General features: G+C 37.7%; 1 protein-coding gene across 1 annotated transcript in view; it reads left to right on the top strand.

The window, feature by feature from the left end:
- LOC149490682 (fibronectin type-III domain-containing protein 3A-like) overlaps window positions 1-27949 on the top strand; it is a 67417-nt gene extending 39468 nt beyond the window's left edge. The window contains exons 2-8 of the mRNA XM_089707847.1: window positions 16779-17027; window positions 18152-18339; window positions 20258-20456; window positions 20726-20922; window positions 21166-21320; window positions 21643-23836; window positions 24861-27949. Of these exons, the coding sequence (XP_089563973.1) occupies window positions 16859-17027; window positions 18152-18339; window positions 20258-20456; window positions 20726-20922; window positions 21166-21320; window positions 21643-23836; window positions 24861-25139 (3381 nt within the window). The 5' untranslated portion in view covers window positions 16779-16858 and the 3' untranslated portion in view covers window positions 25140-27949. The remainder of the gene's footprint in view (window positions 1-16778; window positions 17028-18151; window positions 18340-20257; window positions 20457-20725; window positions 20923-21165; window positions 21321-21642; window positions 23837-24860) is intronic.

Below are 27949 nucleotides of genomic sequence, written 5' to 3'. Positions count from 1 at the left end.
CGTAACCCGTGCCTAGAAACCAATTAGGTAACGACAACAACCTATCTGGAATGCGGTGTTAGTCCCAGTTAGTTCCGAGTATATAAACAACCTCGTTAGTGCCCAATCGTTAACGATGTACAAGTACATAAACAACCTCGTTAGCTTTAACGAGGTTGTTTATATACTTGGAAAGATAAAGAGATGTTAAAACAGCCAAGGATTTGTCTTCAGGAATGTCTTGCTTCTTTTTAATTAACAAAAATTCTGATACACTTGGTAGTATCAGGGTATTTTTCCAAATGCTCTAAAATGTTCCCAAAAGCTGCTTTGCCGTGAGCTTTTAACTTTTCAGTAAAGCGATAAAAAAGTTCCTCTTCATTTTTTTCACTCATAGTAGAGTCGGATCGTCGTTTTTTTTTGTTTATTGCTCAAATCTTGGAATGGAACTCTAGATATCTTTTCAGTGGATGTACTTGCTTCAGCAGTGGACGTTGATGGAACTGATTCAACTATAAAAGAAGAAAAGTTGGTCTGAGTTTCTTCATCTACATCCGCACAATCACCAAACAAAACATTTAAGTCCACCGAATCACAAGTAGGCCACTGGATGTCAGATTCCAACCACCTTTTATTGTTTTCCCGAGTCAGAAACGTCTTCAGAGATCGGCTTGACTCAGACCATTTTTTCGTTATAATGTGTATAACTACGAGAAAAATCTTTGTGTTTACTGCGATCTTCTTCAGACAGTTCATATGGGATTTTTGAGATGATAACTTCAAACAAATGGTTGAAATTCTTCAAATCACCAAATTTCCTCATAATCAGGAACATATCCAAATTAGTACTCAAGCCAGCCATTGTATAGTATTCGTAAATGTCGGAAATATAATGGAGCTCAGTTTAATGTGCGGCTTATTTATATAAATTAAGAGTAGGTACTCAGGTACTAAGGGCATGCAGGATTAAATGCGACCGAGTATATAAAGTCAACCTCGTTAGTGCCCAATCGTTAACGAGGTCCAAGTACATAAACAACCTCGTTAGCTTTAACGAGGTTGTTTATAATATAAACAACCTCGTTAGCTTTAACGAGGTTGTTTATAATATAAACAACCTCGTTAAAGCTAACGAGGTTGTTTATATACTCGGAACTAACTGGGACTAACACCGCATTTCAGATAGGTTGTTGTCGTTACCTAATTGGTTTCTAGGCACGGGTTACGTTGTACTGTGACTTATTTTATGCCTGTTTTTGAAAATTTTTAAGATATAAAAATATAACTTAACGTATTTAGTGGGCTGAAATGTTCTCAATATTCATTAATGTCATGTAAAGAGTACGAATAAGCAAGTATTGAGCAACAAAACGCAGGTAATACAAGAGAAAAGAGCATAGGAAAATTGAAATTTTTATCGATCATTCCTGCGCGGGGCTGCAAGTCGATGCAGATATTTTATTTTTTTCTGGATACTATATCATCCGGACTTACTTAATATATGAATCTAAGCATTCGTAATTTAAAGCAACGCGAGAAAAAAAATAATAAAGATTTTTCTCCATACAAAAAAAACTCAACAATTTTTTTTCTCAAAAACTATACGCCTAGGGGATTTTTACCATTAGAAAAAGTTGATCGGTGTTCAATTATCTGCCTTGAAAAAAAAAATCAGCGCGATAGACCGATATTGAATCCTAGGTCCATGAAACTTGAATTTGGATCCACTGTGTGGCGGTTCTACAGGGTTCTTAGTACGCAATGACAAAAAGAAAAACGATGGTGTGAACGCTGGTACCGGTGGCTTAGTCGCGTGGGCGTTAGTCGAACTCGTCGGAAAAATAGCGAAAGTCAAACGATTTGTAACACAAAAATTTTAGAATTTACCGATAGCCCATAAAAAAGAAGTAGGCGGTAGTGTCATGCCATACTTTTCCGGTGTGACTTACAGCCCGCCATACCGACGCGAATGTGTTGATTTAAATAAAACAAATATTCAACCATTTGTATCAGGCTAACTTTTGCACAGGTAACCATCGTCGTGCAGCCATTTACGAAAATCGCCATGCCATACTTTTCGGACGATTCCAAATGGTCGCCATACCGCCGAAAATCTGCAAAAATTTTTTATTTCGCCAAACTTTTTGTACCAGTATTGCATTTGGATTTTTGGAGAGTATTTGATAAAATGTGACCATTATTATATTTGCCATACTTCAAGTAGGGGGAAAAAGTGCTGTCATACTTGAAAAATTAATTTAGTATTAATTTATATAAGTGAAGATTTCCAACACCTAGATCTTTGAAATTTTGTATTTATATTCGTTGATCCTCAAACTTACAGGAAAAATAAGTGCCATACTGTTACAAATCGTTTGACTTTCGCTATTTTCCGACGAGTTCGACTAACGCCCACGCGACTAAGCCGCCGGTACCAGCGTTCACACCATCATTTTTCTTTTTGTCATTGCGTACTAAGAACCCTGTAGAACCGCCATCCTGTTACAAATGACTCGAAATTTTGTGTCAGTATCTCCCGGTCTAATACGATATAATCACACGTGAGGTAATGTTTGTGCCTCCATTCCTTCTAATATTATAATGTAGCTCAGAGTTATATTCAGAAGGATAAAAAAATATTTAAGTAGGTACCTGCATAAATATTTAAATTTTAAATCATATGTTGTAAGTTCTTTGTCTCTAAGCCTGCTTATTCTATTAGTTAACCATTTTGGGCAGACATCGTTAATTGTCTTTATATCGCTCTAAATCAAGCCGGACATTACTGCTAGCCCCTCGTCCGTTTTATTGACATTCGGTCGGCTCGTGTCTGAATAGAATCATAATAGTCTTAACTATTTACTGAGCCGTTTATTGTGTAAGGAGCTGTTCGTTCAAACTTGGCTAGATTCTTTGATATATGTATGATTTCGAATATTTACGTTATAGTTTTCACTTTTCAGTTTTCACCTTCAGTAAATTAACATACGGAGATGTTATTCTATTATGATGTTATCTTAAACTTTTAGAATTTTGCCTATATGAATTTTGTTGCCCATGATATATAGGTAATATGTTATCTAGTTTCGCTATATGGTTCTTGTCATGTTCTTGTATTTTGAAAACTTCGTCGACGTAAGTAGAAGCAGAAGTTTACGCTTCTCATCTAAAATATAAAATAATCAATATCTAACATCACTATAGGTTAGGTCTTTTCCAGAGTCAAAAAACAAATATAAACAAATAATAAGAAATCCGATCATATAAAAACGATAACAATGAATCACGTTCCTACAGTAATCTAATGTCATTGACATTATCGCGCAAAAATATTTTGCAAACGTGCGAAGATTGTTTATTGTACTTCTATCGTATCGTATCTAGTCAGAAGTTAGTGCGTAAGGTCATTGCCGTTTACACGTCGCTCCCTCGTGGCCCGCCGCGACCCTCATTTTAGGCGTTACTCGCTGTAATTACCAACCTCCTTCGCATATCTCTCAATGGAAATGAAAAACGTAGTGAAATGCTCGTGCCAGCGAACGTTTACCGTAAGACCATTGCGTGCAATAAACGGATAACCGTCGACTGCCTACCTTGAACTTGTTCGTTAAATATTACGAGGAAATTATTTTTTGTTGCCGTAGACGATTTTTTGTCGCATTGAACTTGAAGTTGGTGGATTTTTAAATAAACGCTATATAAATTTGGTAAGTTTATGGTTAGCAAAATGTGACAAAATTCTCAATTCACACACACAAATACAAATAAAAACTGTTGAAGCCAGTAATTAGAGATAAAAACTTATAAATAAATAATTGCATGCCTTTGCGAATAACAAGGCAATATTTTGTATTTATCTCGAATATCTAGGTTCTAAAAGAATTATAAGGAGAGGGGAGCTGCGCTGACGCAGAGCAATGTAATGTAATTGATCATTGCTTGTGCGTGGGAGCTACACCTGCTCTTTTACTATTTAGACCAAGGTACAACAATTCTATACGCTTGCGTGCATAAATAATTGCTTGAATTACATCAACACATGAGAAAAACACTTCTGAGAAAGTTTAAAACGTAAATACATTTAGAAAGTATTCGTGTTTTAGCAGGTATACAAATAAAGATGCAGGATTATATTCAAAATGATAGGAGAATCGTTTATGAAATTTTAATTACAACTTGAGTGCAACAAAAAATGTAGCACACACTCGGTACAGTTATCTATCGTAATTATGTTCAATAGCCGCGTCCAGACCGGCTGAGCGCGGCTCGCGAGCCGCGCTCAGACTTCCTGCTCGCGAGCCGTGGCACCAGAGCTATTTGTGAAAAGTTCCGAGCCGCGCTCGCGAGCCAAGGTGAGCCGGTTTGAGCATTCAGTTTATCTCCGTATAACGATGGAAAACCACGTTTTATTAGCTGTTGTGTGCTGTGTTGTCTGGATATATCATAAAAAAAAGAAAAAAGAAACAAATAATCTAGATTAAAAAATTGTACCAAAACCGAAACCAATACGGTAACAGTTTGTTAAAGGAACAGGAACTCGCTTGTTTTTATTTAAATGATCTGGATCTTTCGAATCCCATAACATTTTGAAGCTTCCGTAAAGTTGTATTAAGCGAATACTGTCTTCTTTATCCATTTTTGATTCTGGCTCGCGAGCGTCGTTATGTCCGTCCACACCGGGCGAGCAGCTCAGACTGAGCCGCCTTTGAGCATCGCCAAAAACCGACAACGCACGGCTCGGGGCTGAGCGGCGCTCGACCGAGCCAACGTGCGCCCGAGGAAGCCTGAGCGCCGTCCACACCGGCCGAACTATTGGCTCGCGAGCGGGACTCGCGAGCCGCGCTCGGTCGGTCTGGACGCGGCTAATGAACATAACTGAGTCTGCGTGAAATATGAATTCTAAACAGGTTTATAACTCGCAGGACGCAGTCTAAATATTACGAAATATCTGGTTTTGGTATAAACTATAAAGTGAGTAAATAAAGTTTTAGTTTTAGATTGAGTAATAACGTGTTATAACTATATATATATAGTTCATAAATTCAAATAAATATAAATTTGTATGTAACTACAGTCTACAGTAATATAAACGAATGCATAATTTATTCATTGTTCGAAAAACTTCACCATTTTCCTCAAAATCGTTGATCCATGAATCAAGGTGCATTTGTAAATTGTGACTAATATGTAATTCTTATAAGTTAACTCATTCTGTTGTCGAAAATGAATGGAGTGGAATATGTATTTGTTCAAGAAAATATTGTTTACAGTCGAACCGCTTGCTACATCCAATAATAAAAAGAATACCGCGACGCGTGCGCATGACTTTCAGCCACTTCCCCGGAAATAAACCTTATTGAGGTGCTCTCATAATGTTGGTGTTACGTTACAGATAAGCATTGCCTCTATTATCTAGATAATGACTACTTCCCTTTTTATTACATAACTTTAGCTTTGTGATGTTTCATTGGACCATAATTTTTAATCAATTATGTATCTATGTCGATTCTTTAATTTAATTTAATAAACGTGAAAGAAATTAATAATAAATTAGTTTATATAGAATAAAAAAAAATATTTTATTGTACTCACCAAAAAATAAGCTAGAGAAAAGAGACACGGCTGAGACTATATTTAGAAAATCAATATCGTACAATCCCATAAAGCTTACTTTAATAAAAATTCCAAACAAAACTACCTCTTCCAAAGTAGGTACTAGGTAGGTATACATTCATTAATCATTCATAAAATTCGCAAAGCGACATATAATTATGTAATAAAATGTATCATTATCATCTCGCAGCGGAACTAATTACCTCCGATTACAAATATTTAACTTGAAAAGGGATAAGCGACGCTATCCGCCACCCACGCGCCATGTTTGCGTCGTGTTGGAATGGACATGGCGGATTTATGTTCTTTCAGAGAAATATATACATTAATATTTCCACACGAAGACCGTATTCATTCACAACAATAGCGTGAATGAGTTCCATTAAGGGCTACTAATTGACCGACACCCGTACAATGAGGTGGACACGCCATGCCATTGTAGTTGTAAAACATACATACCCCATCGTACTTTAATTACAGTAGGTGAGCACTATAAACGACGCGGACGTTCTATTATGTTTACCGCCTATTAAAGATATTTTTGGTGGTATCGGAAATTTAAAATTTTCATTAAAGTAACTATGTCATTGTTTGCGAATACGAAACGTGGCGTAGGTGGCGCTATCTCGGTGACTCGACGGAAGAGGCGCCGTATCCTGCGGAAGATAAGCTCTGAGCCTCATCTGCGACAGCGATCCAATCGATACTCTATCCCCTTATTATTAAAAATCACTTTACCTTGCCTCCTCCGTTGCGTTATAAATATATTGCAACTCTGTATTTGCATAGGTGAATAACATATTACCAATACGCGATCTGAATTGGTTCGATTTCAAAACTTCGCTATCGATGACGTGAGTGTAACACTTTACTAACTAGGCATACCGCATAATGCTAATGACATTTTTTCGCGCTGGGTTGTTGTGATTGCGTGTGCGCATTCTATTCTGCACATAGTAAATAATACATGTGGCCCGGTTCGTGCTCCATTTACGTTATCATGGTGGTAAAAATTTGCTATGTCCGATATTTACGACACGACAAGATTGCAACGGATAAAAACGACAGGTTATTTGTAATATTATGTGTATGCGTCGTTATAAAATTAATGCACATTCTCGGCCACGCGTGTTCGTTATCGCGCTGTTAGCCGTCATTAAATTGTTATCTCTGCTCTAAATATTTGACTCTACTGTATCAGTCACAAAAATAGGTAGCGGTTGCTTCATTCATTCCTGCCGATGGCGACGTTTGAATTAAAAGGAGCGACCGTTACGAACCGTCCGTGACGTAAGGCCGAAGTCATATACTAATGTGTGTGAAGATTATACGTTTTTTTATAATGTATGCAATACGCGCAAGTGATTTGTATTCAGAGCAGGTGCCAGGGAACATGATGGCGGGCGACATTAGCTGCGGCGTCTGACTCGAGTCGCGTTTCGGAGGTCGTTGGACGACCCCTGTAACGCGAGTCGCCACTCACTTAACAGACGCGCACTAAACAATTATTTGCACATAATAATAAGTAGCAAAACGATATGCGTGTATCTCATATACGTAATGGTCAATCCGCTTGTGCTTCCTTTTGGGTGTTGAAATTGATCCTTGGTTTTATGATAAATAATATACAGGGTGTCCCACTTTCGGTATACTAAGCGCAAAGGGACTTGTAGTTTTGCATACGCTGAGTACGTAAAAAATAATTATAAAATTCCAGACGCATTTTTTTTTAAATAGAGGAATTCTTAAAATTCCATGTGTACACCCCCAACAAGCAAACCGCCCAACTTTGCCACCCGCATGTGAGCTATCGTTTAAGATTATGTTTTCATAGACAAAATACTCACATTAGCGAAGCGGTATATATGCCGGCTGCGCGAAGCTAGAGACGAATACATGGATTTTAAGGAAAAATTTAGCAAAAAATTTTTCGCGTTTGTTATTTAAGTATTTTTTATGTGATCAGTGTATGCAAAACTACAAGTCCCTTCGCGCTTAGTATACCGAAAGCGGGACACCCTGTATAATCACTGTCAGCATTTGAATAATAATACTATTGTTAAATTAAAATTAAAATCTATCGGTTCTTCCAAGGAAGCCCATCGCAAGCGAAAAGTAAGCAAAATTTAAGAATGTTTTTCGGGAAAATTACATTTCGGATAACTTGCAATGAATCGTAAAAATGACAGTGGGGTGGGTAACGGGCACATCATCATCACTACATAGTATAAAACAAAGTCGCATTCTCTGTCCCTATTTCCCTATGTCCCTATGTCCCTTTGTACGCTTAAATCTTTGAAACTACGCAACGGATTTTGATGCGGTTTTTTTTAATAGATAGAGTGATTCAAGAGGAAGGTTTATATGTATAATAACATCCATTAAATAGTGGAGAAGTACTGTTATTTTTGAGGTTTCTAATGTGATGTCGTAAATAATTACATTTTATCCGCTTACATTGCAAACGCAGGCTGAACCCTACGAGTTTTATCAAAATAATGTACTAAGTATTGTACACATTGAAAAGGTCTACAGAAAAGTCCGCGATGGCATATGTCTATCTCTTATGGATAACCCACAATAACTTTTTTTTGTCATTTACTTTTTACGACAAATAATGGCTAATTTTCGAAGCGATTTTAACCAATACAGCATTAATCCTTAACCAATTAAATACCTTGAATATATTGTTCATTTAATATAGATCTATATGGCCCTTTACACGTGAATATTTTCGAAGATATAAAAATACAGATTTAAAAATTGCGGGGCGTACCGTTTGCGGCGGTACCGGCCGGCCGCGGCCGGGCCGCTATGTTTTTATATACAACGTTAAAAGTTTTTCTGTAGTGTATTTAGTATCAGCATTGCACCCGTGCGAAGCCGGGGCGGGTCGCTAGTAATATTATAAACTAAAATGTGATACGTAATTATTAGAGAAGTCGACTTTGCAGCCAGATAAATGATTCATTCGGCGACTTGCCAAATGATAACGGTTGCTATTTGTATTGTGACAAGACTAGGCTATGAACAACTGTGTTATGAAGTACCAAATAGGTACCTACGTATGCAATGGGTTTATGTAAAACCGTAGTGCTTCATAAACATTATCTTTTATATACAACGTGTATTTACCTTTGTGACTCAGACATACATATTTGAACAAATGCTATCATGCCGCTATCACTGCACTTAATTGTTAGAAAGTTATGTGAAATGTTTAATTTGTCGTGTTGTAATTAATGATAACAATTTTAAGTGGAATAGGTAATTAGGCGGGAATATTATCTGTAATCTTATATATAAAAATGAATCGCAAAATGTGTTGGTAAGCGCATAACTCGAGAACGGCTGAACCGATTTCGATAATTCTTTTTTTATTATATTCCTTGAAGTACGAGGATGGTTCTTATGTAGAGAAAACGTAAATATTATGTACCACGGGCGAAGCCGGGGCGGACCGCTAATAATATGAATAATATTGATATTTTTTATTATTCATATTATTAGCATATTATTATTTTATTTATTAAATTCTATTATTCTATATCACACTCGTGTACAGATTTCTATGTATTTTTTATAAGCTTGCTATTTTAATTTGAGGCTATTGACCTGTCGAGCTCTTACGAAATAAATAATATAACCACATTCTACATAATAAATAATTCTACGTAGGTAGAAGGTAACTTTGAAGATCAAGTCTCCTTTCACCGCCTGTTTACGTTCTTCGAAACGAAATAATATTTCTATCACTCAATAAGAATATTAATTATTTTATATTTCTCTCTTATTTGAATGTACGCGATAAGTTGATAGAAAAGATGGTATGGTATGGTATGGAGCAAATTAAGTTACTAGAATAGTCTGCCATATGGAACAAATACTTTAGAAGCTAGATATTATGCTAGAGCATCCGGTAATAAATAAATAAAATATTATAATATTTTATAGGAAAAAAAAAACTTCAGGGCATTAAGCCGTGTCCAAATAACAATTAAATTTTCATTACGACCTTGCCATTTGCCTTTCAGATTCTTATAATTACCTGGTTGGCCTTCTCTGGAAGCTGTGTTAAATGTTAATGTCCTGTTTTGTAAAGCTCGCGAATTATTAAAGAATGCATCGGCTCCTCTCGGAGGCTTCGATTGTTTTTGGTTTCAATGGCCGCAGTGGACCAGCGTGGGTTTGTTTCTCGATGTCATTTCTAGATAAAGTTTGTTCTTACTTCTATGGCATATTACTTGAGGCTGCTTCTGATCTCTATGATGATTTTTATATAAGTAGGAGGCCGTGCGGGTTGATAGTTCTATTATAGATAACTCCCAGTCGCGTCATTGGCCTCGATCCAGGAATAGGCCATCTACGGTTCAAGTGCACGCCATTTCCGGTTTAAATGTGCCGTAGTATGCCTGGTTGGCGCCAGGATAATTGTGTAAATGTAATTTTGTAAGTCTGCTTCATTTATACACATCAATACATGTACTACATATTAAATTGAGATTTGTAACGCGCATAACGCAATTCGTCCCTATATCAATCATGTTCCAGTAACAAGGGTGTCACCCGAGCTTTTTACTCTTATGAAATTTCCTTTCGCATATTTATGCGATGATTTATTTATATTTGCAACATTTGATAGTTTATCGAAGTAATTAAAAGCTCTTTTACATAATGTAGGCATTTTTGTTCTAATGTGAAAACAAAATCACATAAATTATAAGTGAACTAATAAATCATCATGATTAACATTTTATCTTATTTATGCCAAAGTTATATTTAAATGGTAGAACGAGACACGGCAATGTATTAATTTGATACATGATATCCGAATGACAGAAATCCAGTAGGCGTATAAAGGAAAATACCTGTTTTTCAGCAGAACCGTAGGATACAATAACGTCAATGCGTGGGCGCCGCGTCGACCCGGGGCGTCCCGTGGGCGGCCCGGGGAGCCTGCGCCCTGAACCAATTCTACCTACCCTGAAGTGGGTGGCTATCAGTAGGTACCTTCTCTACATCTATACCATAAATTACGTTTAATTTAATGACAAAGGAATTGTGTGAAATAACGGAAAAGCTTTTTAAGACGACGTTTATTTGCAGCTTTAAATTGATCAAAAATGTATTTAGTTATAATATAAATTCACAATGAGACATTTTTTATATAATATAATTTTATTACATGGATATTATTATAAAATGATAAAGGCATAAACATCAGACTTGAGAACAATGGCAATCCATTAATGAAATGAAAAGGTAGTATTCCGAAAAGACATCACATTTTACATTTTTAACAAACAGTTTTCTTACAAAAAATGTATTTTCAAATTTCATGTACCAAGTATTATATGAACAAGAATGATCCTATCGTTAATCATCACAACGCTCTTTTGTTTATAAAAAACAGATAACAGCGACTCTGCAATTCATACTACAATATTCACTCAGAAGTCTGAAGTACTCGTCCAAAGATGGTGAAACATTGTCTGTTATTTTAGTGGATGATCCAGCAGATTAGATAAGTAAAATTTTATCATGCAACACAACCGCTGTTAATCTGATAAATTATGTAAACATTGACAACACAACTTATTAATATCTTTTATAAAATTGCAGGAAAATTTATTCAACACTATATTTTTATATTTTTTCAATTCGTATCATGCATGATATGACTTATCATAATTACAGGAAAGTTTTTATACACCGGTAAATTAAATATATTACAATAAATAAATATAATGACGCAAATATAACTCTATACTGATTTCAAAAACATACTCAAATATAATACTGACGTCTGACGCTCAATAAAAACAAATCTACATCGCGTTCGTCAAACAGGGATTACACTTGAGTCCTCTTATTTGGTTTGAAATTGGGGATCAAGCAAGCAAAATTTATATTTCGTTGAGGAAATGGATGCAATATATGAGTCGTTAGTTCGTTACACACTATCAATATCAAACGTTGACTTTGCGGACTAATAATGTGAAACAACTATTGGACGATGAAATATTGATCAGAAATAAAAATAATCTTATTGGTTACCAAAACGGTACAATATTGTGGCATTGGTTATTCTAAACGCTATGTTCCAATTAAATGTCTATATATTTTTGTTATTACAAATGAGAAAGAGAATCCCACGCAATAATTTTCATGTGTGTGTATTCTAAATATAGGCCATTTATGTATATGATATTATAATTCACAAACGTTACACATTTATGTTGTATTTCATCGTTGAATGTTCTCATTTATCTACATTGGTGTACCCGTGTACATGGAGATACTACGTAATACGTAACGTTACTTAGTATTTAATGCTAGGTGACAGTATAATAATTATTATTGCACGCCTCATAAGCGAAGCGTTGAGGTGGGTACTACTGTCACTTCGCGCAAAACATCTGATTTTTCAAACTTAAAATGTCTTTATGTATCATACATTGCACTTGTAAGATAATACATACACACACATATTAAGAAAAAACACTATTTTTAACGTTCATGATATTTTTGATGTCATTTTTGTTATTTAAACTAGTTAAAAAACAGTTTAAAAAAGTTCTGTCTTGGACGTCCGTGTGTCTGTATGTGCGGATCCTTTTTCTTGTTAACACGATAGCGACCGAAATACTTTACTAATCGAGTCTTTTTTTTTCTCTTACGCTTGAGTATGCTCAGGAATAGAACCCTTTCATTTTTCAGGGTCTGATTCGATGTGGTTTAATTGTTATTAAATAAACAAAAATAATAATTAATAAATATTTATTTAAAAAAAATTATGAGGCGTGCACTTTTGGATTTTCCAAATTATTTCTGTCTCTGCACCATAAAAAGACGATCGCAGATCATGCTTTTGATATAAACCTACATTCAATTCAAAGCAATAGTTAAGTGTTAACACTAGGTATGTAACGATACATGATTTTGCCGATACGATACCGATACCGATATTTGTAATAAAATATCGGCGATACCGATACCGATACCGATATCGATGGCTTGGTAGAAAAATAAATAGTGAATTATGCATAAAAGTTACCAATATTTAACAGAGACTCAACTGTAAATCGTATTCTTTTAAATAACAATGCCAAATCAAAAAACAAGAAAACCATTTATTTTTGTATTATTATTTTGCAAAGTCAGTTAAACTTTAAGTTATACACATACAATCAGTTCCTAATAAAAGTTTACTATTGGTAGTTTTTTCAAAAAACAAAGTGCGCACGCGCGGGCGGCCTCCCGCATCGTTCATTGGGCGCGGTTTTTTGAATTGTTTGATATCGGTATCGGTTGTTTTATAATCGGCGATACCGATATATCGGCTTGCCGATTATATCGGCCGATATATCGGTATCGGTATCGGTATCGTTACATCCCTAGTTAACACATAAAATAGTTCACAGAATCTGAATCATACACTTTATTCTCAACTGGCTCAAGTTTTACGATGGAGCTATGATATAATGTTAATATTATTTCAATTTAAATATAACTATTCTAACATTTGAAATACTGCTATAAGATATAATTTAATGCCTATTTCAGTCAAATTATCAGGTAATAAAATTAACCAATCGTTAATGTTAAATTGCTGGTATTTGCTTAAATAATTATTTAATCTCGTAATTAAGCTACCAGTCAACGAAGTGAGTATATTAATTTATAAATAGGTATATAGTAGGCCGGTTCGTGCCGCGTCCTCACATTCGCTATGTTAATGAGTTCGCAGAAGTAAACGTCTCGACTCTCGATTCAAGCGAAGCGTATAGATAACTTCCTTTTGCATTTCTTGACATTTGGAAATTCCAATGGAATAATACACTTAGCGATTCCGATAAAATCACGAGCCATATTCTATTGCATTAGATAGTAGATAGGTATTAGGTACGTAATTTGATAATTTCGTCTTATCATATACCTTAACTAAACACTGTAACTTGTGAATTGAATGCAAATAACCACATTATTAAGTTAAAACTTTAATCTTGAATTAGTAACACTTTAAAGTATCATAAATATTTAATTTTTTATTTTATGGATCTCCGAATAAAGTGAAACAAAAGAGAGATGTAGGTACGTGGTAACAGTGCCCAGTGGTAATCACGATTGAAAGATAACTTAGATTTTTAAATACTTACTAAAATTCAGTATAAAACATTAAATATTGTTATGTTAGTACAATGGACAATATTATCTTAAAAATGTATAAACAACATTACATTTCATCCATAATGAGGAGATAAGACTGAATTAGTTTTCATCACAGATGTACCTACTCTTTGAGTCTTGTTTGTTTCAAACTGTATCATATTAACAAGAAAAATGTTATTTTACAATTACAAATACATTGTTAAGATCTTAATAGAGAATCGTCATAACTGTGTAAATGGCGATATGTGCGTCAGCAGCGAGATTAGGTATTCGATACTCACGTTTCAATTATCCGAACCCCGATAGGACTATCATAAAAACGTATCCGCTAAATTGGCTATGCTAGCATGAAATCAATACGGATACCAAGTATAGAAAGTTTTTGTTTTGTTTTCTTAACGTCTGCATACGCCAGTAACAATACGAAGCTGCATTCTTCTCTATATTATTTCATAATTGCTAATGACCGCGACTTTGCCCGCGATTGTTTTTAAACCTTCCTCTTTTTCCGTTAGAAACATTTCCTTAGTCATTATGTTGAAGTGAAAGTCTTCTTATTGGAATTCCATTCATTTCGTAAAGAACAAACAGACCGGCAGCCAGACAAATTTACTTGCACATTAAAATAAACATATTAACCTTGAAATGTAAATACTAAATTCTATACGTGTTAACTACCAACAAATATTTTGACTATATTTGCGTCTGCCGTCGTCCATGACCCTGCCGGACGAAGTGGACAGAGAGATATTTACATAACAAGAGGACGGAATCCGGCGCGAACGCACCATCGCCACCTCGCCGTTTATTCAATTAAACATAATCAACCGATGAATGATCGTCTCAATATGCCTAACTTCTACGTACTTTGAATAGAGCATCGAACAATGTAGTTACGTGATTTTTGGGCTCTTTCAAAACGCCTTTTGATCCCTTTGGGATTACCTTTATACATTCAATCTTGTTCGTTGTTCTTAACACTTTTAATCTACTTCAACGTCAGTTAAGGCAAAGGTAAATAAATACCTAATGCTAGTCATTATACACCATTTCTGAGATCGATATCCACTTGGGAGCGTCTCTTCAACGTTGTAAACAAATTATCGAGCTATTCTTAGAAATTGCATATCAATAACTATTTTACAGAAGACTGATGGTTTTTTCCTCGACACGCCACACCTACTAATTCAATAGGTACGTTATGTAAATATATATTAACACTAAAAAATTAATTATGTTCATCATTTACCTGAAGCTCGTTTAGAAGCGAGGGGTTGGTATAAACATTGCGAAAGAAATATAGCAAGTTTGTAAAAAAAGAAACCCGATTGCGTTTAATAAGTTTAACATAAAATTGTAAAACAAAACTTTGAAAATTACTTCTTTCCATAAGTACGCAACTCTAAAGCTTTTGAAGACGTAGTATGGCTTCAAAGTCGGAGTTCAAAACTTTATTCTTATTAATTTTTATTTATCCATTATAAACTTTAAATAATTTGGAAAATCCAAAAGTGCACGCCTCATAATTTTTTTTTAATAAATATTTATTAATTATTATTTTTGTTTATTTAATAACAATTAAACCACATCGAATCAGACCCTGAAAAATGAAAGGGTTCTATTCCTGAGCATACTCAAGCGTAAGAGAAAAAAAAAGACTCGATTAGTAAAGTATTTCGGTCGCTATCGTGTTAACAAGAAAAAGGATCCGCACATACAGACACACGGACGTCCAAGACAGAACTTTTTTAAACTGTTTTTTAACTAGTTTAAATAACAAAAATGACATCAAAAATATCATGAACGTTAAAAATAGTGTTTTTTCTTAATATGTGTGTGTATGTATTATCTTACAAGTGCAATGTATGATACATAAAGACATTTTAAGTTTGAAAAATCAGATGTTTTGCGCGAAGTGACAGTAGAACCCACCTCAACGCTTCGCTTATGAGGCGTGCAACAGTCTAAATCTAGGCAAAATAAAAACGACACGCCTATGTAACCGAGTATGTACCATAATTTACTCGAAAACCATAACTCGTAAGTCATAACGCTCCTTGTTGTAGTTGGTTAAATATAAAAATGTGTTTACTATAGGTACATACCTAGTTTGCGCTTAAAAAACGTAGTTTGTTTACCGAGTAAGGAAACGCTTTATCAGAACTTAGTTTCTTGTTACTGGGGGAAACCCCGATTGCATTATCGGCTCGAATATCGTAAATTCAAGGGAATTTAATATCTGTCTGAAATAAGTAGGACAAGCAGATGGTCAACTTCGTAATTCCTTCGTAATTCATATTTTTCTCCATTAGAATTACTTCAACTCATTTTAGCAAAGGTCAGCCTTTGAATTTGAAGATGTCACTGATTTAGATTAAATTTCTAATAAGTTTATTATCCAATAATAAGAATATGAAAAAACGTAAAGGAACATTTTAAATGTACTAGTAAAATACATGATAGAATATACGTAAGCCGTTCCATCGAGCATAAACAGACGTCAAGATACTGATGCCATAATCACTGACACAGATTGTGGGCTCATCGACGTACAAGTCGTGAAACTCCATGACAGCAAACCATTTAAAAGGCAAATACCGTCACGATGCGCTTACGCGGATGTCGATTTTTGTTATGCGGTTAATGTAATTAGACCCCGATTAATGTTCTTAATCCTTCTTTATGCCATTATCTATGTTTACGGAACCGACTTCAAGACATATAAAGGGCATCACAAGTTTTTCTGTGCTTCTTATTTGCGGCAATCATCTTTTTTCTGCATGATAAGACAGAAACATAGGTCACTTGTTGAGCTTGAGCTTCACTAGGTCATCAGCTATAGCAGATGTTATAACACAGGCAATACGTTCAACCACAAGCTCCGCTGCTTAACCTACTATACTCACACAAGTACCTACCACTGTTTTATGTGTGGATAAACATATTAATAGCCTTGTTAGATCATTAATTGGTTATGAAATGCCCATGCATAATCCCTGATTGTATCTTTGCAGATTGACGGACGTGTGGCACGTGTGCCGGCGCCACGGATGCGTCGCGGGCGGCGGCGTGCAATGAGCTGCTAGAGGTAGCGATGGTGGGCGTGGGCGTGGCGGAGGGGGGCGGGGGTGCGGGCGGCGCTCCCGACGGCTACTACGGCGAGTACTACCCGCCTGAACCGTACTATGTGCCGCCAGAGATGTGTCCGCACCCGCAGCAGCATCCGCAGCATACGCACATGTGCACCATGCACGCTGATTACAGTAAGTTGTAATGCTGAATGAACCACCTGACGGTGACGCATAGCCACGTCACCTACTTAATATATAGCAAGAGCAAAAGGCAAATGTCCAACTTTTTCAGTTGATTTATTTTTCTTCAGAACTTTGATGTAGAGTGCAACTTTTTAATTAGACAATGAAAAGTGAGCGATAGAATAATAACTTATAAAGAGTTTATATTTTTAAGCTTAACAAGTTAAGAGCACAGAATGAGTAACATAGCATGAAAATCGATCAGCACTATGTCAAAAAAATTGTTGATATAACAATAAATTATTCTGGAAACGATAGCTGTCGTCCTGGCATGTTTCCTTGGTTACATGCTAACTGCAAGTTGTGCAATTTTTTAAAAAATTCTGCAATGCACAGAACTCACAGCTTACATTGCACATCTTTATATCTCAGTAAATAATTGAAATAAAATTTATCACAAAATATTAAATAGCAAATTACAATTAATTATACATATAAAGTGCGCTTACTGCGAATTGTCGAATCATTCGAATATGCGAATTTACGAAGCGGAACAGACGGCGTCGATGGCAAATTGAGACATGCCACGCTTGGTGTCCCATGTCTTCCGTTGCCATACAATAAGCTCTTGTTACATTGTTACATTACACGTTATATTATTATTCGGCTTTAAAACTGGATAATGTAAGAAGTATAAATTTTAATGAAATCTGAAATCAAATCACTTGATATGACATAATTAAAGTATTTTTAATTTTTGTAAACAAAAACCAATTGAATAAGATAAGATATCTCGTTATGCTTACGTAAATGCAAAAAACAAAAGCAAAACTGAGATTAGATACTTAATTCTTACAATCCATTAATAAATCAATAAATCGTTAAAGTGATTAAACGATAGTCTATCTATTTATTATTTAAAAGGTATTTTCCAGTTTCCGAAAAAATATTTAAATATATTTACTCTCTACATAGAGTTTCAATTTCATTGCAAAGCTAATTTACTTCTGTTATATTAGTATATTTAACAACTGTACGACGTTTTTTTCTACCAGGTGTTAGTCTACCAGCAAATGCAAATTTTGCTCACAATATCCTTTTCTGTTATTATATAAGCCTAATATACTTACCAGGTGGCATGCCGGTGGTGACCTCAGCAGCCATGATGCCGCAACTAATGCCGCCTGTCCTCGACGAAGGGATGCGCCACTACCTGGTGGCCCACCCCCACGCGCAGCACCCTCACCACGGCCATCACCAGCCTCACCACCCGCCAGCCCACCATCAACCGCCGCCTCACCATCAGCCACCACACCCATATGTAAGTTCTAAGTCGGAGAACCTGGCCATCCGTGGGATTAGAATGTCCCTTAATACAACCCTGCTGATGTTATGGACAGAGACTCTATCCTATATTAACCTATTGGGCTATTCACATATCCTTAGACAAGATCATAATTAAGTATATCTTGCTATCTCCCGCTGATGTATTTTTAACACGCTTTAACTTCACCTGTAGGTATGTTTGATTAACCGACTCCTGGTCCTGGAGACTCGATTTTGACCCAGTTTAAACGGACAGATTTAATTCTAACTTTCTACACTTTTATCAACGATGGGTGAAAATACAATAAATTCACAAGTTTATCTAGCAAATCGTATATTATAAGTATTAGTAGTAGTAGTATTAACTTAGTATTTTTAAACTATAAGTACTATTAACTTTTTTTTATTCTAGGTACATTAGATTCTGTTACGGCATTGCTTCGGTGGCTTCGCTATTGTCAGTGGTTACATCTAAAATTTAGAATATGAAAGCTAGGATAGATTTATACGAAAAACAATTTCCAAAAATTCGAGGAAAATTCTTTACCTTCATTCAAAATCACAATATTTTATGGTTATCACGAGTTTATGTTTTTATTACCTACAATCTTACGCATTGAAACTCGAGTATAAAAATCAATGTTCAGATTTTTACTTTATTAATTTTGGTTAAACCTGTAGGTATAGAAATATGTGACGAGATGTAGGTAATGTTTTATGCCCAGTTTTATGAAATACATTGCATAATTTTTTGTGTAATCCAGAAATTTTAATTAATTATCAGCTAATGCACAGATCTAATGTACCTTATGAACCTTACTCTATTTACCATTACCTACTTACCATACCTTACTTACCAGTCATTAATGCAAATTAATGGTATTTTTGAAAATGAGATAAAGAATATATCCTTTATTAATTAACTCTAAGATATTAAATTTCATACATTTGTTTAAATTCGTATTTTCTAAAAATCTTTTAGCCCTTTGATGACAGCCCTTGCCCCTTGCCCATGCCTAAGCTACCTATATTTTAATGTTGGTATTATTGTAATAGAACCCCCAAATTGCCATTTTATACTTCCGGAAATGTTTTCCCTAGTTTTGGTAATAATTGGGTAATTTAGTACCACATTTATGTAAAATTTCTTTTAATTAATCTAAGCAATGAATGTTATAAACAGCTCAATATAAATAAGAACTACGAAAAGGATTTATTTAATTTATCTCTTTCACGGTATCAGTTTATTCTAGAGAGTTTTAAATCACATCACAATTATATTATTTCATATGTATTTGACCTATGAAATAATATAATATCTTATATGATATGTTTCACCTATGTAAACATTCACTTCGTTTATCGATTATATCGTGAACAAAACGTCAATACATAGAAATAATACAACCATATAAAATGAACGGCTAAGTATTTGCATTTTCTACTATTATTGTATTATCTGATTTTGGCTTCGTTTTACGGCTGGTAACCTTATCGGTAAATATTGTACAAGTTGGCACTACGTGGCACTGACGTCCACACTTCACTCCGCATTCTTGACAAGCTTGACTGATATCAAGAAGCAAAATTATTGTAGTTTTTATTAAAAATGTGCGATTCTAATGAAACAAACGCTGATAAAGAGAAAACTAAGGTCGGTGGTTAATAAATACAAAAAATATAGCTTTTCATTTACAAATATGGGGATAAAATCTAAAATTTTAATAGCCGTATGTTTGTTTATGCCGTGGTAGTGTTTACAAACATAAAACTAATCTTTCGTAACACTTTTCTAATCTGTGAATAATAATCCAGTTATAACTACGACAGGTTTCTTTTATAACAGTGTTGTAGCAAAGTGAATAAATGTTTTATGTTGTGAGCTATATTGCATTTGTTATTTAAAATTCCAGGGTCCAGCAAACGGTGCAGGCGCTCCCCAACACTTCTACGGGCCAGGCTACACGGCACATTTTCACCATGTGCCACCACACCACATGCAGCATTCACCACCTCCCCCTATTTATCCAAAGGATGAAAGGACTCAACGCCAATACACAAAATTAAAACAAAAATTAGAGAGGAAGCAGAATAGTAGGAATAATGGGACAGGTGTGTTTGTGTTCATAAACAGTAATGTTGACTGTTCAGTCTTTATTCAGGTTTTTTATGCTAATTTAAAAAAGTGTGTAATCAGTATTTTTTATTTGATAATGATATTACAAGTAAACTTAATTCTGCTGTCATTATTTTATTATCATGTTTTTATTTTAGTAAAATTCCATTTTATTGCTTAATTTCATTATAATATTTCGTCTAGCAACAAAGCAAGCAATGTAAGTTTTCTCATGAATTTAAACAAATACATTGTAAATTTTTAGAAATAAGCTCTGGGGCGAGCACACCGTCACTGTCTCCTCGCAAGGAACTGAATGGTCGTGGGGGCGGGAGTGGTGGTGCATCATCGGGAACATGGTCTGAAGGGGAGGGCTCCTCGGCGGGCGCTTCGGTACAAGGGGATGATGAAAACGACACTCAAGCATTACTTGATCTGTTGTCGGCCACAAGAACCCCACAGGTTAGTGTTGTGACTTTTTTAAGTCATAACATAATAATCTAAAGATTTTACATTATTTAAACTTAATATTGATAGCTGCTTTTTGCGAATCAACCATTTTAATCTAAATAAAAAAAAGATCTTGAATACTTTACTCAAAAACTTACTTGAAAAAGGATTTTTATGTAAACATTATTTCCAATAGAAAATTCATTTTTATGACCTAGTTTGTAAATCCTCAATTGTATAATATTTACGTTCCAGGTCAGTGACATGACACCTACAAGTGCTCTTGTGCAATGGAACTCGCCAATACCCGAAGGAGTCACATTACCAAATGTGGAACTGACATATGACTTGCTGCTGGGCGATCGGGGACGCTACAAAGCTATATACAGTGGACCCTCATTGTCATGCAGGTAACTATTTCATAATATTTACAAGAGTTGATAGATTCTAGGAAAGTGGTAATAATTATTACTTTTAAATATTTTACAACATTTAAAAATTTATTTTGGATGAATTTTCTAGCAATATAAAAAAAGTTAAATTTATTTTGTGTTTATGTAGTTCATGTTATTGTTTTGAACTCTTTTTTAAATTTATGTAGTAGATGTAAATAAAACACGTTTTTATGCAGTATTACTTTATTCAATAAAAAATAAGTTTTATATAAGCTTATTTTAGACAATGTACATTTCACAATTATGCTTACACAATGTATATTTTGATTTTTTCCAGGGTAAGGGATCTAAGGCCAGGCTGCGAATATTCAGTATGCCTGCAAATTCGAGCGGGGGAGCTGATAGGAGCAGCGAGCGAAGCGGCCACGTTCCGCGCTCCCCCCGCGCCCCCCGACCGCCTGCCGCCCGCGCGCGTCACGCAACGACAACGAACGTCGCTCCTGCTGCGCTGGCCCTCCATCGCGGACAACGGCGCACGCATCACCCACTACATACTCGAAATGGACTCCGGCGAGGGCTTCGCCGAGCTGACCCGGCCGCGCACGCGACAGCACACCGTCAACAACCTGCGGCCCCAGACGCGGTACCGCTTCCGCATCGCCGCAGTCAACGAGTGCGGGCGCGGCGAGTGGAGCGAGGACACCGTGGTGTGGACGGCCGGCTCGCCCCCGCCCGCGCCCGCCCCGCCCGCGCTCTCCGACGCCAGCTCCACCTCGCTCCGACTCAACTGGGAGCGTCGCTCCGACGAAGAGTTCACGCTTCAGATGGACGACGCGGCGCGCGGCCACGGCTTCCTGCCCGTGTACAGCGGCGCAGATTGCACTTACCTCTGTGAGGGTCTCCGCAAAGCCACCGATTACCGATTTCGTCTGCGTTGCGAGACGACCGACGGTCAGGGCCCGTGGTCGATAGAGGTGACCTATCGAACGCTACCTGAGAAACCGGGCGCTCCCGGCCGACCCACCATCAAAGGAAAGGTGCACTCCCGTGCTTTTAGACTTAAATGGGAACCGCCCAGTGACGATGGAGGATCTAGCATAGAATCGTACACGCTCGAGTTGGACAGCGGGGAGGGTTACAGATGCGCCTACCAAGGCCCCGAGCGAGAAGCGCACTGTGATAGACTGTCACCGGGAACGTCGTATCGCGCCAGAGTGCGTTGCGTTAACGTGGCGGGAGAGAGCGACTGGTCGGTCACCGAAACGGTTTCAACGGAAGCGACTACGCCCGGGGCGAGTAACGCTCCAGAATTGGTCGCCGAACCGCGGGCCACACTCGCTTCGATAAGCTGGCGACCCCCGGAGTGCACGGGCGGCGCTCCTATCACAGAATACCGCGTTGAACTCGCGGGAGACGACGGATTAGTGCGGCTCGCCCACACGGGGCCGCAGTGCGACTGCACGGTGCGGGAGCTGGTGCCGGGCTGCCAGTATCGACTGTGGGTGACGGCGTGCAACTCGGTCGGCGCCGGACCGCCATCTGCGGCGCTCCGCTTCGCGACTAGGGCTGCGCCCCCAGATGCGCCCGAACCGCCCATCGCCACGATAGAGAGCGCAAGAAGCGCCCGTCTCGAGTGGACACCCCCTGCCTCCAACGGCGCGCCGATCGTCGACTACCACGTCGAAATGAGCGGGATCAACGTCGACGATTCGTACGCCAACGTCTACCACGGCGCCGAGACGACCTGCGTAGTCGAAAAATTGACCCCGTTCACGCCATATTTCTTCAGAGTGTGCGCCACCAACGCCGCCGGGCGCGGCCCGTGGTCCGCCATCCGCGACGCGCTCACGCCGCGCGCCCCGCCCGGCCCGCCGACCGGCCTGCGCCACGAGGCGACCGCCGACTCGCTGCACCTGCACTGGCGCGCGCCGCCCGCGCACGGCGCCGAGGTGCTCTCCTACCGCGTCGAGGTCGGCGAGGAGGCGTTCGACACGGAGGGGCCGACGCCCGAGCAGCTCGTGGAGGGGCTCGAGCCGGACACCGCGTACGGCGTGCGCGTCGCGGCGCGCAACGAGCTCGGGCTCGGCGAGTGGTCGGAGGAGGCGCGCGCGGCGACCCGCCCGCGGCCGCCGGCGCCGCCCCGCCTGCGGTGCGCGCAGGCCGCGCACAACCACCTGCGCCTCGAGTGGAGCTGCGCCGCGGAGGGCGCGCAGTACTGCGTGGAGATGCGGGCGCCCGACGCGCGCGACTTCCGGCCCGTGTACCGCGGCTCGGCGCGCTCGTGCAAGGTCAAGAAGCTGCGCGAGGCGACGACGTACTGGTTCCGCATCCGCGCGAGCGACGAGCGCGGCGGGCGCGGCGCGTGGTCGGCGGCGGTGCAGTGCGGCACGGTGGCGGCTCCGCCCCCCGCGCCGGCCCCGCCCAGCGTGGCGCCGGCCGGCCCGCGCGCCGCACTCGTGCACTGGGAGCCGCTCGACGACGCCGAGTTCGTGCTGCAGTGCGCCCGCGCCAAGGATGCCGTCTATAAACAAGTGAGTGCCCAGCGATTTTGTTTTACAACATTGCTACGTGTTTTCTTATAAACAAAAACTCACAAATTTATATTAGTGGACTTAGTAAAGATTTGTAGAGCTTTTTTTGTAGAGAATAACAAATTAAAACTGATTAAAAAAAAGCTCAAAAAATTATGAGTTGTAGAGCTTTTTTGTAGAGAATAACAAATTAACACTGATTATAAAAAAGCTCAAAAAAATATGATTTGTCGAGCTTTTTTTTGTAGAGAATAACAAATTAACACTGATTATAAAAAACTTCAAAAAATATGATTTGTAGAGCTTTTTTTGTAGAGAATAACAAATTAACACTGATTATAAAAAAGCTCAATAAATATGATTTGTAGAGCTTTTTTGTAGAGAATAACAAATTAACACTGAGTATAAAAAAGCTCAAAAAATATGATTTGTAGAGCTTTTTTGTAGAGAATAACAAATTAACACTGATTATAAAAAAGCTCAAAAAATATGATTTGTAGAGCTTTTTTGTAGAGAATAACAAATTAACACTGATTATAAAAAAGCTCAAAAAATATGATTTGTAGAGCTTTTTTGTAGAGAATAACAAATTAACACTGATTATAAAAAAGCTCAAAAAATATGATTTGTAGAGCTTTTTTGTAGAGAATAACAAATTAACACTGATTATAAAAAAGCTCAAAAAATATGATTTGTAGAGCTTTTTTTGTAGAGAATAACAAATTAACACTGATTATAAAAAAGCTCAAAAATATGATTTGTAGACCTTTTTTTGTAGAGTATAACAACAAAGTAACACTGATTTTAAAAACGCTCAAAAATATATCTTATGAAAGTTTAGTAAAAGAAAAAGCTTCAAGGCTCTTCATATATTTCTTATCTACAAAAGAGCTCTTTGAAGTATTTTCATAGTTTCTTCTACTAAAATTTAAGTTTCAATATACCGTAATATGTTCAAGACCGAAAACTAAAATTAAAGTTGACGATGTTATCATTTTAATCACTCATACCGTCCGTCCCGCAGGTGTACTGCGGCGCGGCGACGCAGTTCCAGCTGGAGGAGCTGGAGCACAGCGCCGAGTACCTGGTGCGCGTGTGCGCGGTGCGCGGCGGGCTGGCGGGCGCGTGGTCGGGCGCGGGCCGCGTGCTGCTGGCCCCGCCCCCCGCGCCGCGCCCCCGCCGCGCCCGGCCCGCGCGCGCGCTGTCCCCGCGCCACGCCGCGCTGCTGCTGGCCGCCGCCTTCCTGCTGCTGGCCATCTTCGTGGCCGCGCTGGTGCAGCGCCTGGTGGAGCCGAGCCCGTGACGCGCGCTGGCGGCGGCGCGCCCGCGGGCGCTCGCCCGCTTCTAGCCGCCCGCCCGCCCCGACCCCCGCCCGCAGGGGCTCGCCCTCGTCGGTACGATCCTATACCTGTGCGTCGCGTTCGAACCTCGGGTCCTGTTCGGTGTTGTAATGTGAATTTTTCAAAGATTATTGTCGTTCGTCGAACGCGGGGAACGTCTCCGCTCGTCCGTAGTCGATCGCCGATGCGATGAGGAGGGTTTCGATCCGGGAACAAGGTACGGTGCAATTTTTATAAACCATATTGACACTATTTTGGTCGCGCGGCGAACGTCGCTTTTGGAGTGCAATTATTGTATTTAGGTAGGGGCTAGCCGGTAGCGATGGTGTCCGAATCGATCGTCTCGACCGTACGGACGAGGGTACGCGTCGCCATCTTTTTATATGTCTCTGTGACTCGACGCAAAGTCTAAAATCTATTTAAAGTCGTCGAGATTCGCCCGCCAGTTCCGCTTTGAGTGTCCCCTCGCTTCCGTACCGTTGCATGTGAATCCTTTGAATGTACATAATTAGCGTAACTACATATATTTATAGCCGTCTCTGGATCGATGTGCGAAGTCTCGCTTAGTGTAAACGTGTATCTTAATTTCTAATATTTTCGTATATAAATGTTCTCTAAAATATTTTAAGCGAGCTCAAATCGTTGTTCACGTTCGTTTTGTATCGGATCGATTGTGACGCGGCGTATCGCGTCTCCATGGCCTAGCATTTTTACGTGACGTTCAAAAGAGTGTTGTCCAAACGCGCTGTCACCCCCTACTTATAGGTGTTTTATACGTATGTATGTGATGTTGCCATTTCAAAAATGTAAATTGTATCTTAGAAAGTGTTGCAATCTTTGCATCTTCGTACTTTCTCTAACTTTTGTATCTAGTCTGTTCTCGATTCCGTTATATTAGCATCGTGCGTTTGGTATATTTTATGAAAATGAATTTTTATTTATAGCTTTATGAAATTGCACTTCCGATGGATTTCATTCGTCTTCATAGTTCTGTATGTTTTTCAAACACTTGATATTTTTATAAAAGTTTTTAATTGGTCTGTTGCGTATATTTTATCATAATTAAGCATAGCAAATTAGTAAAGAAGGTGCTCTAATAATAAAGTTCAGTTAAGAGGGACTTGGCCCCTCGCCTTGCAACGAGTTTCCAGTGTGTGTGCTGTGATCATCTCCTTATGCGATTGAGACTGATTTTTTAAAATAAAATGCTTTCTGTCTATAGGATTGTTTTAAAGGCTTTCGTAACCGAGTTTTAAGTAACAATTTAAGTATTCAAACTTCCGACTGAGACGTTTGAAGATAGTGGATTCGGCCAACTATTGTCTATTAAGGGCGGCACGCCGCGCCGTGGATGTTATATGTCAAATTATAATCATATTTCTTAATATTATTTGTTAACTTCTATGTACCTTGTAACATTTTATGCTAAATATTAATTAATTTGTTTTATTAATAGAACATGACGTTTATTGATGACATTATTGTAATATAGAGTAATTATTGTTTATAAATTTAGAGATTATAAAATTTATTGAGATTGTTACCACCCGGTATTAATAAGGAATTGCCGAAAGCGACGTAATCTTGTAAGGAAATATATTTCACAAAAAAGTAAAAAAAAATAGGTCAAAATCCATGTATTGATGTTTGTTACTTTAATTGATATATTAGAAAAAATATTAACAGATATTCTTCTAAATATAATTTTCAATGAAATAGTTTCTATGTAGATAAGCGAAGTAAGTTTTTATTGTATTCATTTATAAATGGAAGTTATAGGAAATGCATTTGCAATTCACATTGATGTTCTTAGTGTCATTATTCACGAATAATAAATGTTGTTTGATTATGTGAAATAATGTGGTATTATGGTAATAGTAATAAATAATATTGTAATCACATAGGCCTTAATGCATTAAATGTCTACTAGCTCGAGCCGTCAGTGTAACGTTTCATTTGTCTTGGACAAGAGCTTACCATTTGTCTATATTGTAAGGCTTATATTATACTTGCTGTACGTGTATATTACTTCTGTGATCAGCTTATTCTATTCTTTCTATATGTTTATAAATGTTATCATACACATTCCTAGGCGTTTTCTTCATTTCAAAATATAGTGACGTCGTTGTTTTATGGCAGGGATAACTTCGTGCCAATCCACGTGTAGTTCGTAGTTTATCGGCAGCACAGCTGGCGACCGCGTTAAATATCTGTTTTTATTTTCGGAAATTTTATAATCATTATGTGCAATTGACACTTTAGTTATTATATGGCTTAATATATTATAATATTTATTATTTTTTTTATTAGAAAATATTATATCAGTGAATTTATAGCTTTGTGAATAAAATGGAGGAATCGTTGTTCCTATATAAATTTTATATATTGTACAAGACACCGATTGCAATCAAAATTATTGTCTACTACAGTGAAGCATTCCAACTTTATTCCACTTGTAAATAGGCCTAATTAAATGACTATTAATGTACATGTTTCTTTCGTGGGAATGTAAATATATTTCTGATGTTTATGATTTTATGCAACGTGTGTTTCGACACGGCGATGTATGTCAACTGAAACTATTATTACACTATGTTAAAATCATGTTTTTTTTTAATGACACGTATGATTAATGGGGATAACATCTCATATTGTATTTGTGTTTGAATTAGTAACGTATAACGAAATGTATATGTTTATAATATAATATTTGATGATGTTATGTATACAATTTATTAAACGTGAATATATCAATAAAACTATATTTTGTGTA

The sequence above is a fragment of the Colias philodice genome, chromosome 2 (genome assembly GCF_061535455.1).
Source record: "Colias philodice isolate Cphi_HAF_F1 chromosome 2, ilColPhil1 Martin Lab GWU primary, whole genome shotgun sequence".
Taxonomy (NCBI): Eukaryota; Metazoa; Arthropoda; class Insecta; order Lepidoptera; family Pieridae; genus Colias; species Colias philodice.
Note: the sequence above shows the minus strand (reverse complement) of the source record. Positions and strands in the feature narration are given on the sequence as shown.